This window comes from Lepidochelys kempii, chromosome 1 (genome assembly GCF_965140285.1).
Source record: "Lepidochelys kempii isolate rLepKem1 chromosome 1, rLepKem1.hap1, whole genome shotgun sequence".
NCBI classification, from domain to species: domain Eukaryota; kingdom Metazoa; phylum Chordata; order Testudines; family Cheloniidae; genus Lepidochelys; species Lepidochelys kempii.
In genome coordinates this window covers 211,869,811-211,884,472 of record NC_136380.1, presented here as the reverse complement: position 1 = coordinate 211,884,472, position 14,662 = coordinate 211,869,811, and the positions used below count along the sequence as shown (strand labels likewise).

Below are 14,662 nucleotides of genomic sequence, written 5' to 3'. Positions count from 1 at the left end.
AGAATGACCATGAGTGGATCACTGCAGACTACGTGGCTCTGGGAAGAAGGATAAAGGAGTTTCAGACACAAGTGCTGTTCTTGTCCATCCTCCCTGTGGAAGGAAAAGGCCTGGGTAGAGACCTTTGAATCGTGGAAGTCAACGAAAGGCTACACAGGTGGTGTTGGGGAGAAGGTTTTGGATTCTTTGACCACAGGATGGTGTTCCAAGAAGGAGGAGTGCTAGGCAGAGATGGGCTCCACCTAACAAAGAGAGGGAAGAGCATCTTCGCAAGCAGGCTGGCTAACCTAGTGAGGAGGGCTTTAAATTAGGTTCACCGGGGGAAGGAGACCAAAGCCCTGAGGTAAGTGGAGAAGTGGGATACCGGGAGGAAGCACGAGCAGGAGAGCGCAAGAGGGGAGGGCTCCTGCCTCATACTGAGAAAGCGGGACGATCAGCAAGTTATCTCAAGTGCCTATACACAAATACAAGAAGCCTGGGAAACAAGCAGGGAGAACTGGAAGTCCTGGCACAGTCAAAGAATTATGATGTAATTGGAAGAACAGACTTGGTGGGATAACTCACATGACTGGAGTACTGTCATGGATGGATATAAGCTGTTCAGGAAGGACAGGCAGGGCAGAAAAGGTGGAGGAATTGCACTGTATGTAAGAGATCAGTATGACTGCTTAGAGCTCCGGTATGAAACTGCAGAAAATCCTGAGAGTCTCTGGATTAAGTTTAGAAGTGTGAGCAACAAGGGTGATGTCGTGGTGGAAGTCTACTATAGACCACCGGACGAGGGGGATGAGGTGGACGAGGCTTTCTTCCGGCAACTTGCAGAAGTTACTAGATCACACACCCTGGTTCTCATGGGAGACGTCAATCACCCTGATATCTGCTGGGAGACCAATACAGCAGTGCACAGACAATGCAGGAAGTTTTTGGAAAATGTAGGGAACAATTTCCTGGTGCAAGTGCTGGAGGAACCAACGAGGGGCAGAGCTCTTCTTGACCTGCTGCTCACAAATCGGGAAGAATTAGTAGGGGAAGCTAAAGTGGATGGGAACTTGGGAGGCAGTGACCATGAGATGGTCGAGTTCAGGATCCTGACACAAGGAAGAAAGGAAAGCAGCAGAATACAGACCCTGGACTTCAGAAAAGCAGACTTTGACTCCCTCAGGGAACTGGTGGGCAAGATCCCCTGGGAGAATAACATGAGGGGAAAGGAGTCCAGGAGAGCTGGCTGTATTTTAAAGAATCCTTATTGAGGTTACAGGGACAAACCATCCCGATGTGTAGAAAGAATAGTAAACATGGCAGGCGACCAGCTTGGCTTAACAGTGAAATCCTTGCTGATCTTAAATACAAAAAAGAAGCTTACAAGAAGTGGAAGATTGGACAAATGACCAGGGAGGAGTATAAAAATATTGCTCAGGCATGCAGGAGTAAAATCAGGAAGGCCAAATCACACCTGGAGTTGCAGCTAGCAAGAGATGTTAAGAGTAACATGAAGGGTTTCTTCAGGTATGTTAGCAACAAGAAGAACGTCAAGGAAAGTGTGGGCCCCTTACTGAATGAGGGAGGCAACCTAGTGACAGAGGATGTGGAAAAAGCTAATGTACTCAATGCTTTTTTTGCCTCTGTCTTCACGAACAAGATCAGCTCCCAGACTACTGCACTGGGCAGCACAGCATGGGGAGGAGGTGACCAGCCCTCTGCGGAGAAAGAAGTGGTTCTGGACTATTTAGAAAAGCTGGACGAGCACAAGTCCATGGGGCCGGATGCGTTGCATCCGAGAGTGCTAAAGGAGTTGGCGGATGTGATTGCAGAGCCATTGGCCATTATCTTTGAAAACTCATGGCAATCGGGGGAAGTCCCGGACGACTGGAAAAAGGCTAATGTAGTGCCCATCTTTAAAAAAGGGAAGAAGGAGGATCCTGGGAACTACAGGCCAGTCAGCCTCACCTCAGTGCCTGGAAAAATCATGAAGCAGGTCCTCAAGGAATCAATTCTGAAGCACTTAGAGGAGAGGAAAGTGATCAGGAACAGTCAGCATGGATTCACCAAGGGCAAGTCATGCCTGACTAATCTAATTGCCTTCTATGATGAGATAACTGGTTCTGTGGATGAAGGGAAAGCAGTGGACGTGTTGTTCCTTGACTTTAGCAAAGCTTTTGACACGGCCTCCCACAGTATTCTTGCCAGCAAGTTAAAGAAGTATGGGCTGGATGAATGGACTATAAGGTGGACAGAAAGCTGGCTAGATCATCGGGCTCCACGGGTGCTAGATCATCAATGGCTCCATGTCTAGTTGGTAGCTGGTATCAAGCGGAGTGCCCCAAGGGTCAGTCCTGCGGCCAGTTTTGTTCAATGTCTTCATTAATGATCTGGAGTATGGCATGGACTACACCCTCAGCAAGTTTGCAGATGACACTAAACTGGGAGGAGTGGTAGATACGCTGGAGGGTAAGGAGAGGGCCCTAGACAAATTAGAGGATTGGGCCAAAAGAAATCTGAGGAGGTTCAATAAGGACAAGTGCAGAGTCCTGCACTTAGGACGGAAGAATCCCATACACCACTACAGACTAGGGACCGAATGGCTCTGCAGCAGTTCTTCAGGAAAGGACCTAGGGGTTACAGTGGACGAGAAGCTGGATATGAGTCAACAGTGTGCCCTTGTTGCCGAGAAGGCTAACAGCATTTTGGGCTTTATAAGTAGGGGCATTGCCAGCAGATCGAGGGACGTGGTCGTTCCCCTCTATTTGACATTGGTAAGGCCTCATCTGGAGTACTGTGTTCAGTTTTGGGACCCACACTTCAAGAAGGATGTGGAAAAATTGGAAAGCATCCAGTGGAGGGCAACAAAAATGATTAGGGGGCTGGAGCACATGACTTATGAGGAGAGGCTGAGGGAACTGCGATTATTTAGTCTGCAGAAGAGAAGAATGAGGGGGGATTTGATAGCTGCTTTCAACTACCTGAAAGGGGGTTCCAAAGAGGATGGATCTAGACTGTTCTCAGTGGTGGCAGATGACAGAACAAGGAGTAATGATCTCAAGTTGCAGTGGGGGAGATTTAGGTTGTATATTAGGAAAAACTTTTTCACTAGAAGGGTGGTGAAGCACTGTAATGCGTTACCTAGGTAGGTGGTGGAATCTCCTTCCTTTGAGGTTTTTAAGGTCAGGCTTGACAAAGCCTGGCTGGGATGATTTAGCTGGGGATTGGTCCTGCTTTGAGCAGGGGGTTGGACTAGATGACCTCCTGAGGTCCCTTGCATCCCTGATATTCTATGATTCACCCAGCTCTGAAGGCAGCAGTGCAGAAGTAAGGGTGGCATGGTATGGTATTGCCACCCTTACTTCTGTGCTGCTGCTGGTGGGGTGCTGCCTTTACAGCGGGGCTCCTGGCCAAAAGCTGCCACTCTCCAGCCACCGAGCTGTGAAGGCAGCGCAGAAGTAAGGGTGGCAATACCATGACCCGCACCTAAAATAATCTTTTGACCCCACTGCACCTCCCTTTTGGGTCAGGACCACCAATTTGAGAAACTCTGGTCTTCCCCTGTGAAATCTGGTCTTTTGTGTGCTTTTACCCTGTACTATACATATTTCTCAGGGGAAGACCAGATTTCATGGTCTGTGACACTTTTTTTCATGGACATGAATTTGGTAGGGTCCTAATCATGTGGTCTGATCATGTATCCCTGTAGAATCAGCAGCCATTACTCCGAGGCTGTCTGTAACCTTCTCAGAAAGGCTCTGCAGGTGGGAGATAAGCTCCTAAGGCCTATTGTTTTTTCCTAATGGCCCATTGCCTGTATAGGCCCTTTCCCACCAACTTTCTCGACTGAAAGCATCTTGTTTAGTGAGCTTTACCCAGGGGTAACTACATTTGAAATACAGATACATTGTCAATATTCATATCTTCAGATACAAAAATGATACATGCATACTGTGACATTCTATACCTTGGGGGAGCACCTTATACCCCCCTTATTCCTCATTTATATATAATTGTGATATTGCATATAAAGCAGGCCATGGGAGGTATCAGAGGAAGGGTTATGATCTGCTGAAAGTCATTTTTCTATCTAAATATGTATATCATTAATGCATATGAAATTATGAGAATGTGTTGTATCAGTGGTGGGCAACATGCAGCCCATCAGGGTAATCCACTGGTGGGCTACCAGTTTGGTTACATTTGCACAGCTATCCGCAGCTCCCTGTGGTCACAGTTCACCGTTCCCGGCCAACGGGAGCCGCAGGAAGCGGCAGCAGCTCCCTCCCTCATTCACTCCTCAGAACCTCCGGTCCGCCGGCGGGCCCCATGAATCAGTGCCTCCCCGCCTCCCTCCCCGTGCCTCCCGCCCACTGAGAACAGCTGTTTTGCAGCGTACAGGAGACTGGAAGGGAGGGGGGAGGAGCGAGGATGCAGCATGCTCGGGGAAGGGGGCAGAACTGGGTGTGAAGAGGTGGGCCGGGGGTGGAGCAGGGAGCAGGAAGAGGCAGGGGTGGGACCTTGGGGAAAGGAGTGGTGTGGGAGCGGGACCTGGGACAGAGCCGGGGTCAAACACCCCCTGGCGCTTTGGAAAGTCGGCACCTGTGACAAGGGAGGTCACCAACACCTGGGTGGGTTCTGCTGAACAGAAATCACCAGCCATTGTTCAACAAGGGAGTTATAATGCGATGACTCATCTGCATAAGGCCACACCAGGGGAATTGCTCAGTGTTGCCTGGGGAATCAGCAATGCCCACCAGACATGCCTGGACTTGTGTTCTCCAAGCACATGGGACTGAGGGTATAAAACAGAACACAGGGGCCATGCTTGGCCTTTCTCCTGCCCCCCTTCCCTATGCTGCAAGCAACAAAGACACTCAGAAGACTGAAGACTCCAACAGAGGAGACTGGCCCCGGTTTTAGGGACAAACCTGTATATTAAAGACTATAATATCCAGGGGTGAGAAAAATTGCTTAATCTAGATGTTGTCCAGTCTAATAGGGTGGAGGGATTAGACTGCGTGTTTATATTTTATTTTATTTTGGTAACTAACTCTCACTTTTTGCCTATCACTTATAATCACTTAAAATCTATCTTTTGTAGTCAGTAAACTTCTTTTACTGTTTATCTTTACCCGTGAGTTTTCCTGAAGTGTTTGGTAAGGGTGTGCTTGCTCAGGTTTACAAAGGCTGGTGTATATCCACTTTCCGTTGATGAAGTGGTGAACCAATTAATAAATTTGCACTGCTTTGGGCAGTGCAAGACAGTATATTCCTGACATACAAGGTGAGGAGCTGGGGGGACTTGGCTGATTCCTATCTCTGTGTGACTCATGAGTTGCTCTGGGAGCACTCATGCAATCTAGTTAGGTGTGGGGCTCCCACATGCTGTTGTGCTGAGTGATTACAGGGCCTAGAGGGGTTTGCTGCTTGTCACTAGCAAAGCATTGTGAGAGACAGCCCAGGCTGGAGAGTTAAGGGGGCTTGGCAGTCCCACAGTCCCAGGCTGCACCTTGGGGATCCCATCACACATACAAATGGGATAATCATAGTCAGCAAATCATAGCTTTTCCAATGACACCTTGCATGACTTATCTTGCATAAAATACATTATAATTATGTCAGAATCATATGAGAATATCACTGCAAAGAATATTGGGTGCAGTGTCACAGTTGGGAATGGAAACCCTCTAGTTCAGTGGTTTTTGACCTGTGGTCTAAGATTTCTAAGGATCTGCACCTCGATTTGAAATATTTTAAGGGGCCACAAATGGAAAAGGTTGAAAACCACTGATGTTGCTGTTTTTTTGGAATAGGCGCATCCATAGTGTTAAAAAAAAAAGATACGTGTTCTTCTTGTTCTCAGTTTGGGTCTGTGACGCATGACCGGAAAGGGTTAAATATCCTGCAGGATGAATGACTCAAATTCAACCCTTAAAGACATATGGGGAGGTAATGTTTGTGTTTTTGTGTATTTACATATATATGGGTAGTGGTCAACAATGTAATCAACAGTCCCTGTCTATGCTGTATTACGATAATTCAGAGATCAAAAGAACATTTTGATTTAAATGAATTGTAAACACGGGATATCGCTGTATTCATCTCTCTTTGAAATGTACAGCAAACCATCTGTGAAAGATGGAGGAACAGGCAATTGCCTTATGATAATTCGTATAGCTAAGTACCGGTGATGGACCTCCTTCAAAGTCGCCCTAATTACCTATTGTAAGCCAAGCGATTCTGACCTGTCAAAGAAGGTGTGAATTGTATAAAAGATGTTTGGGTCCCAATCCTTTTTATCTCCGATTTGCTTGAGGTTTCATGCCGAGGATGCCTAAGCCATCGGGACTGAGATCCCAGTTCCGACTGGACCACCCTGAAGAGAAACATTGGACGATAACCTATGGACTATTTCTGAAAGAACTCTTTGCAGCTATAAAGCTCACCATCTCTGCTATGAATCTGAATCTCAAGACTGACTCATGTCTGTATGCATATTGATCTTCTAACCTTACTCTCTCTTTTCTTTTTTAATAAATTTTAGTTTAGTTAATAAGAATGGGGTGTAAGCGTGTATTTGGGTAAGATCTGGAATATTCATTAACCTGGGAGGTCATGTGTCTGATCCTTTGGGATTGGGAGAACCTTTTCTTTTATAAGATGAAATAAGATTTTCAGAAATCATCATATTTGACATAGGTACCTGGATGGAGGCCTGAGACTGGGTTACTTTAAGGGAACTGTGTTGTTGGCTTCTGGGCAACCAGTAAGGTAATAAAGAAGCTGATTTGTGCTGCCTGGGTAAATCTAAGTATTGGAATATCCACCAGTTTTGGGGATTGTCTGTTTGCAGTTCACCCTAATTGAGTGACCTCAGCTGGCCCCCACTGGATCCCAGTCACAGGGTCCCTCAAAGATTAAGCAGATGCCATGAACTACCTGTGATAAAGCTCAACAGATTAAGACCATTGTGCATCACGTCAATAACTTGATCTCCAATTCTGCCAAAAAAAAAAAAAAGCCCAAAAAACCTAGAACTTTTTTTTTAAATGGCTCTCTTTCCGTGCCCTTCTATCTCTGGAACCCCTGGCCAAAATGACTCCACATTTGGATTACTAATCCTACTCTTCACCCTCCCGAGGCACACCAAATTTAAAAGAAAATGAACTGAACATGTCAATTTTAGAGGACTTAAAAAGGTCCACCTTTAAACAAATGTCATGGCACAACCTTACCTATAGGGGTGCTCCTACACCACTGTAATACTGATGTGCACATCAGTTTCCATCATCTTTGTTATTTATAGATAAATCTACATATGGATAATTGCCTATGAGAGATTTTAAGCACTGGGGTGTTTTTTAAAGAGAGATACAAACACCACACATCTGAAAAATCAACATAATAATAATTAAACATGAGGGATGACATAAATTTGTATACAATAACTTTTCAACTTTTCAAAAAACTTGGCTATTTGTGAGTTAAGTCTACATAGACCCAGCTACGCATGAGGTGTTTTAAAACCACTACATCTGCAAAATGGTGAGGGGGGAAAAAAAGAATCACAAATTTGCAAAAGTCTGTCTGCCTTCTCATATATGGAAAACTCTTCTGGGCCTCATCATATCCTGTCTCACTTATTGCAACCTTCTCCTGCTAGATTCCCTGAAACACAGATCACTATCCTTTAGTCCACACAGAACGCAGATACTACAATCATCTCCCTGACTCATCATGCTGACCACATTACCTTGCCTCTTACGCTGTTTCAAGACCAAGATTCTTGTCCTTGCCTTCAAGGGCCTGCACACCTTTGTCCCTCCCAATTTACTCACTATTGTCTCTTATTGCATGGCCCCTTGCCCTCCACTCCCCAGTGATGCCATTGTCTGCCTGTTTATCCACTTCCTGCAGAACGTCCCTTCCTTCTGCCGTGCTGCCCCAGGTATGTGGAACATCCTCTGTAAACTGACCTACAAGGTCATTGCTCCTTCCTTCTCCAGACTCACCCCAGCTTTGACACGGCACAAACCGGCTGACTGAGAGACAACATAACAAAAGAAAAAATATTTGAACAGGAAACTCGGCTCCAAGAAGTTTGCTGTGACCCTGATCTCCCTGGTGGACCATTTTGTATTGTGTCTTACAATGTGAGTCTATTTACATACAGAGCCATCAGCTAAATAAAATTTGCAAAATCTACAAGAAAGAAGCCTACAGGAAAAAAACACCAGTTTGGGGGGAAGGAATCCTGTTTAAGAGTACAGACAATGGATTGTTGAAATATAGCTGGGTGTATAGGGGTGTACCTGGTAGCCTTCACCTAGGAGACAAGCTGCCTGTGTGCTTGTCTTGTGAATGGAGGATCACAGCTGATCTGGCTGTTAAACACTGGGAGAAAGTCTTTGGGTGAACTCTAAACTTCATTAGACCAGGAAAGTTTCTTGTTAGTTAAGTCTAGACTCTAGAAGGTGTATTATGATTTTGTTTTGGATGTACCCAATTGTTTCTGGTATTTCTACCTATTTGCTGTTATTTCAATCTCTGTTCTTCATTAAATAATTTTTTCTTGTTTTCATTATAAACAAATTAAGTGCTGTGAGTTGAGCAGACCAGTGATCCTGAGGTGAAACTGGTAAGCTGGGGTGTACAGTTCCTTTGGGAGTAGCGGATCTGTGAATTCTGTGAGTGTCCAGTGGATCAAGGGCTGGGCACTCCAGGGGGACACTCAGAGGGCTCAAGAGTTGGAGCGTGCCAATTGGTTACCTGCAGAAGGACAGCAGAGCCTGTGCAGGCTAAGGGAGGAGTGCTTGTGTTGCCCATGGTTGGTGGAAGCAGAGAGATGACCCCTAGCAGACATGGATTAGGCTTCCTCAGGCTAAAAGCAGGTGGTAGCAAGGTGCCTCACACCCCTGGGAATCCCCAGGAAGCATCACAGCCCTGGGAGACTCACACCCTCCCCCGGATGGACCCATCCCACGTAGGGAATTGTGTAATTACAGTGCTGCGGCCCCTCTCTTTTCCCACAAACCCTCATTACCACTGTATGTCTAATTTTGTCTGCCATCCCTTGGGGGCAGGGATTGTCTCTTTCCTATCTACTCTGGGAGCCACCGCGCACAGAAAATATATATGAACAATGATGATGATGGATGAAGGTGCACCATACGAGTTACATACATGGGAAAAAATGCACGTTTAGCTATGCATGAGGAAATCATGTTACAAATGTGCAGACATATAATTTGCATAAAATGATTTATGCATGAGAATATTTACATGATATTAATTACGTGCAAGGTCTCTTTCATACAGTTAATTATGTGTAAGCGGAGGAATGGTCCACCTATTGTGGGGAACTTTCCTGGCTTATACACTACCCCGGAGAAGTGCAGGTTAACTCACTCAAATTTAAAGAAAAGGAGTACTTGTGGCACCTTAGAGACTAACCAATTTATTTGAGCATAAGCTTTCGTGAGAAGTGAGCTGTAGCTCACGAAAGCTTATGCTCAAATAAATTGGTTAGTCTCTAAGGTGCCACAAGTACTCCTTTTCTTTTTGCGAATACAGACTAACACGGCTGTTACTCTGAAACCTGTCACTCGAGTTTGAAAGTCATCTGATTTTTTCAGATCCTTGGAGACATGGCTAGCAAAAGGATCTAAGTCCTTGCTCCCACTTCCTTTACCCTGTGTAGCAGAGTCCTCATAACCCCAACAAGGCTGGGCCCAGGATTCCTTTGGTGGCTCGCCCCCCAACCTTGTTGTAGTCACTTAGGGGCCAAGATGTCCCCACTCCACGGTGCTCTCTCTGCACTGGACACTTCCCTGACCCACTGATCATTACATACAGTTCAAAGCAAATACAATTTATTAAACAGCAATCAAATTTAAAAAAATAAGGGAAAAATGGGAAAGTATAAAGGAAAACACACAACCCTGCTCTGTGACACGGGGACATCACAACCAGTGTCTCTGGAATGTAAGGGAAGTTCACAGTCTGTTCCTCACAAATCCCAGGCCTCCTTCTCAGGCCCTGGCTGTGCTGCAGGGATGCTGCCGGTCGGACACTTGCTCTGGCAGTGGCCACATGCTCTCAGGCTGTAAGTGGCAGGACCTTTCTTCCCAGCGTCATCCTGCCCCGTCGAAGTTACGATCCCCCTCCAAGTCTGGCCTGCATGGCGTCTTGGCTGGGGGCAACTCCCTGCACTGGGCCCGCTGCCCTGTGTCCCCCTCGCTCCCCCCAGCTGCTCACTGCAGCTGGCTCTGGACTGCTCCAGCCCCCCTCCCAGCTCCAGCTCTCTGTCTCAGCTCCACTCTGCCTCCAGCTCCCTGGGCTGCTTCTCTCGCCCCTCTGGCGCTGGTTGCTGTAGCTCTTCTCCCAGGACAGGTCTGCTCTCTGGGATGCTTCTATAACTCTGCTCCCAGCACTGACCTGTTTCCTGGGCTGCTTTTCTGACCCCTCCGAATCTGACACAGCTGTGCTCCCCAGCTCAGCTTGAGCTCCTGCTCTCTCCTTAGCTCAGCCCTACTCTGTCTGACTCACGCAATTCCAGCTCACATAGAGGAGAGAACCCTCTGCCCCCCCCCTCCCGATTCCCTGATTAGCCTGTGAGCCCTGGCAATCGGCTGACCTGGAGCACTGGCCTGTCCCCATTGTTCCGGGGCCTGTCAGTCTCAGGGTCCTGATTTCCCATCGACCCTTTAACATAAATTGGTTAGTCTCTAAGGTGCCACAAGTACTCCTTTTCTTTATCCCCACAACAGTCGCCTTATATCTGCATAAGAGGAACACACAACTGCAGCGATGCAGTTCAGAGCACAGCAGAGGCAAGTCATCTCTGAACATAATATTTGCATATTCAAAAGTAATATTAGCATAAGATGAATTATTAATTGAGGGTATAAAAACAGAAGAGCCGAACATTGCATATTTAAATTAATTTGCATATAACTCATTACTCGTGGCGTGCTGACAATAGAACACGCTCCAAAAATGCAGGTGAAAGGCTAAATGAGGCGGACTGTGCGCTAGGCTTATTAGCATATGATAAATATGCAAAAGATTCGACCACGCCCACGCTAACGTCATTTTAAGTTTGGAGGTGCGGCCGTTATAACCCTCTTCCACCGTCCCTCTAGTGCCCGATAGTAACCTCAGCCCCACACCCTCAACTGGCTCTCTCCTGTCTCCGCCATGACCAATGGGGAGCCGGATCCCAACCCGTGCTCAGGGCCCCGCCCCATCTTGCCCAATCAGAATCTGACTCCCGGAAGAGGCTCTTCCAATCGTTGGTTGACAAGGACATTCGTCGCTCCTCCCTCAGGTAGGGTAACCTTTGCCTCAGTTAGCTCTCCGTCCTGCCCCGCTGCTGCACACTGGCCAATTGGAGGCGGTGTGGAGAGCGTAGCGGGATCGGCGCAGCCAATGGCTATCGAGTGGGTGTGTCCTAGGTGAGGGGGCCGCGCCGGCGGCTGCTGCAGCTGCTAGGTTCGGGGAGCGGCAGTGGGTCAGGCCGGGCGGCCTGGGGAGAACATGGCGGTGGCGGGGTCCGGTCTGGGCCTGGCCCAGGCAGCGGAGGCGCTGGGCTCCTCCGAGCAAGCGCTGCGCCTCATCGTCTCCATCTTCCTGGGTAAGGGCGGGGGTCGGGCGGGGGTCGGGCGCAGGGCTGCCGGTAACCGACTGAGGGGGGTGAAAGGTCTCCCTCGCGCCCGGCGCGTGGGCGTGGAGGCGGCTGCGCTGCGCATCCCCTGTGTGCGCCCCGGCTGCAGCGTGGGACCCCAGCCTGAGCTGCCGGCCAGACCCTAGCGTGTCTCGTGTGGCCGCGTGTGCGTGGCCTCTGCCCTTCTGCACTAGGGACAGTGTAGACTCCTGGATGCACCGACAGTTAAGGGCATGGGCACATCCTCTAGGGTGGCTAAGCAGACACATCATAGGCTGGGCAGAAAGGACACATCATAGGCTGGGCAGAAATGCCATGTGCATGTTTAGTGTCAGAGAGAAGCCCCCAAGGAAACGTGGACATCCAAGGGGGCTGAGGTGGTAGCGAATCCCACTGGTGTTTTATGCTGGGATAGAGCAACAAGAAAGAGTCCTTCCTCGTGTGGTTCTCAGACAATCCCACCAGAGACATTGCTTTGACCTGGACCCTCTGTCCTGGAAAGATAGTGACAAACTGGAGGGTGCTCCAAGTGATGCTCTGAGGTGCTAGAAGAGTCCCACTCTGGTTCAAAGAGTTTGGTTTACCTGGCTTGTCAAAGATGTGATAAGAGTTTGGTATAATAAGCTTACAAATCGCTGAAGGGCCTAAACCTCTAGTAAGCAAAGACATTTTTTTTCTATGATAAATGGGGGTGTAACTGAAAGGAATGAGATCAAGGGGGGAGGGATAGCTCAGTGGTTTGAGCATTGGCCTGCTAAACCCAGGGTTGTGAGTTCAATCCTTGAGGGGGCCATTTAGGGATCTGGGGCAAAAATTGGGGATTGGTCCTGCTTTGAGCTTGGACTAGATGACCTCCTGAGGTCCCTTCCAACCCTGATATTCTATGATTCTATGAAGGTAATGAAAATTAGTGTTGGGTGTCCTCACTCTGTGGTATAAGAGGCTGTGGACCTGGGAACACCATTCCGAAATTGGAAAGCCAATGTGTACATACAAAGATAAGACAACATTGCTTGCTTGACTGAGCAGAGGATGTAAAACTCAGGACTCGTGTTCCATTCTCTGTCCTGTCCCTGTGTTGTGCAACCTTGAGCAGGTCCCTTACCCACTGTGCTGCAGTTTTCCCAGCTGTCAAACAAGGATAAATACATGTACACTTTGAGGGATTTTGAAGCTTAAGTACCTTGATACTCTGTGTAAGTGATAAATATCACGTGCACCTCTGATTCCGTATGGAACTGTCTTACATCTGGACAGGCACATGACGCACACATGAATCTATGCCAAACATCTCTACAGAGAAGCATTCCTACCCAACTGGCTGTTTAGGTAGCTCCCTGCTAAGGTGTAGGCACCCTGTTAGCATGACTTCATTGAAATGGCATATCGCTCCAGTAACTACCAGGCGAGTGAGGGAACACTGCATGTTTATTGGTTAACAGCTAGGGCACTGCACCCGTGCCTCACCTGGGATAGAAACTATGTGGCAGAATTACATCATAACTAAAATCAATGTACACCTCAGAGAATATACCCAGTGGTTCTCAACCTGTTTATCATTGTGGGCCACAACCTGGGCCGAAGGTTGAGAACCACAGCGTCCCAACCTCCACCACCCCAAACACTCCCCACAGACCCCTATGGCCAGTGCCTCTACCCCACAGAACCCTCTACAGAATGGGGCCAGGAACGGAGCCTGGGGTGGGTGGCAGGGACCCTGGACCTTGCTGTGTGGGGCTGGGCAGCAGCCCCAACCTGCTGGATCCCACTGCGGGGAGCCAGGTGGCAGGGCAGCTGGGTGGCAGCCTGGGCAGCTGCGTGGCAGCCCAGACACCAACTTCGCGGGGCTGGCTGGCAGCCCCAGATCACGGACCCTGCAGGACCAGGTGGCAGCCCCAGACCCCCGCAGTGTGGGGCCAGGTAGCAGCCCCAGCCCAAGCCCCAAGCCTGGATCCCACCGCACCAGGCAGCCGGGAACCTGAACCCTGCCGCGTGACCCAGCGGCCTTTAGCACAGCTAATTGGGCTGCAGGTTGAGAACCACTGGAATAGCCTCTGTCAAAATATAGCATATTAAAAAGGTCTTTTTTTGTAATCTGGTCTAGGACACTACATATACGGTCATTTAGGCTCCCAAGCGGTTGTATGGGGCCAAGAAGTGTTTTCACAGAGAAAAGACATTAACTTGAAGTTTCTCTGCAAACATAGGTTTCATGAATCTCTGTTGTAAGTGTCCTGAGAGCTCTGATTTTGTGAACTTGGAACTGTTGAGTAGTAGGGTCTGTTTAAGCAATGTGTCCCTTCACCATCTCTTCCAACCTGAGTGGCTACGACTGCTAAACAGAGTTGCACTGGCTTAACTAAAGATGTAATTTTTAGGTTGATTTAGTTAAGCAAGTGCAAAAGGCTTTGTGGATACTATTCTTTTGGTTTAGTTCAGTGGTTCTCAAACTTTTGTACTGGTGACCTCTTTCACATAGTTAGCCTTTGAGTGCGACCCCCCCCTTATAAATTAAAAACACTTTTTAATATATTTAACACCATTATAAATACTGGAGGCAAAGCGGGGTTTGGGGTGGAGAACAGCTCGCGACCCCCCCATGTAATAACCTCGTGACCCTGTGAGGGGTCCCAACCCCCAGTTTGAGAACGCCTGGTTTAGTTTGTCTGTTAGGAATCAATTTAAGCTAAACTGAAATAAGCCACACTTAAGCCGAAGGAAGAATTCACAGAGGGAGAGTATCCATATGGGGACGATATATCTATATTGGTTTAACCAAAGGTATTGTTTTAATCCCTTTAATAACCTTCTTGTGTAGAGTTCCTTGAAACTGCTGAAGTTAGCAAGCAGGAAACCAACAGGCTAGAAATCTAGTGGCCTTTGTTGCCTTGTTGATCTTTTCCATGTGTGAAAATTAGTGTTTACTGCATATAGTTTTTTATTCATGGTTAGAAGTGGTGTGTTAGTGGAAGAACTGTAGCCAATTTTGATCTGGAGGCCTGGCCTACGCTACAA

At 47.9% G+C, this 14,662-nt stretch overlaps 1 protein-coding gene across 5 annotated transcripts in view; it reads left to right on the top strand.

Moving 5' to 3' along the window:
* Window positions 1–11,145: 11,145 nt before the first annotated feature.
* Window positions 11,146–14,662, top strand: part of LPCAT3 (lysophosphatidylcholine acyltransferase 3) — a 29,938-nt gene continuing 26,421 nt past the window's right edge. For 2 of the 5 annotated variants that reach the window (XM_073311986.1, XM_073311946.1), the window contains exon 1: window positions 11,532–11,617. Coding sequence is in view for 2 of the 5 variants with exons in the window: in XM_073311936.1 (XP_073168037.1) it covers window positions 11,182–11,311 (130 nt within the window). In the remaining 3 variants the exon portion in view is untranslated. Of the gene's footprint in view, window positions 11,312–11,363; window positions 11,618–14,662 lie in introns of those variants that run through there. The other 3 variants (XM_073311936.1, XM_073311965.2, XM_073311954.1) reach the window with 3 other exon arrangements.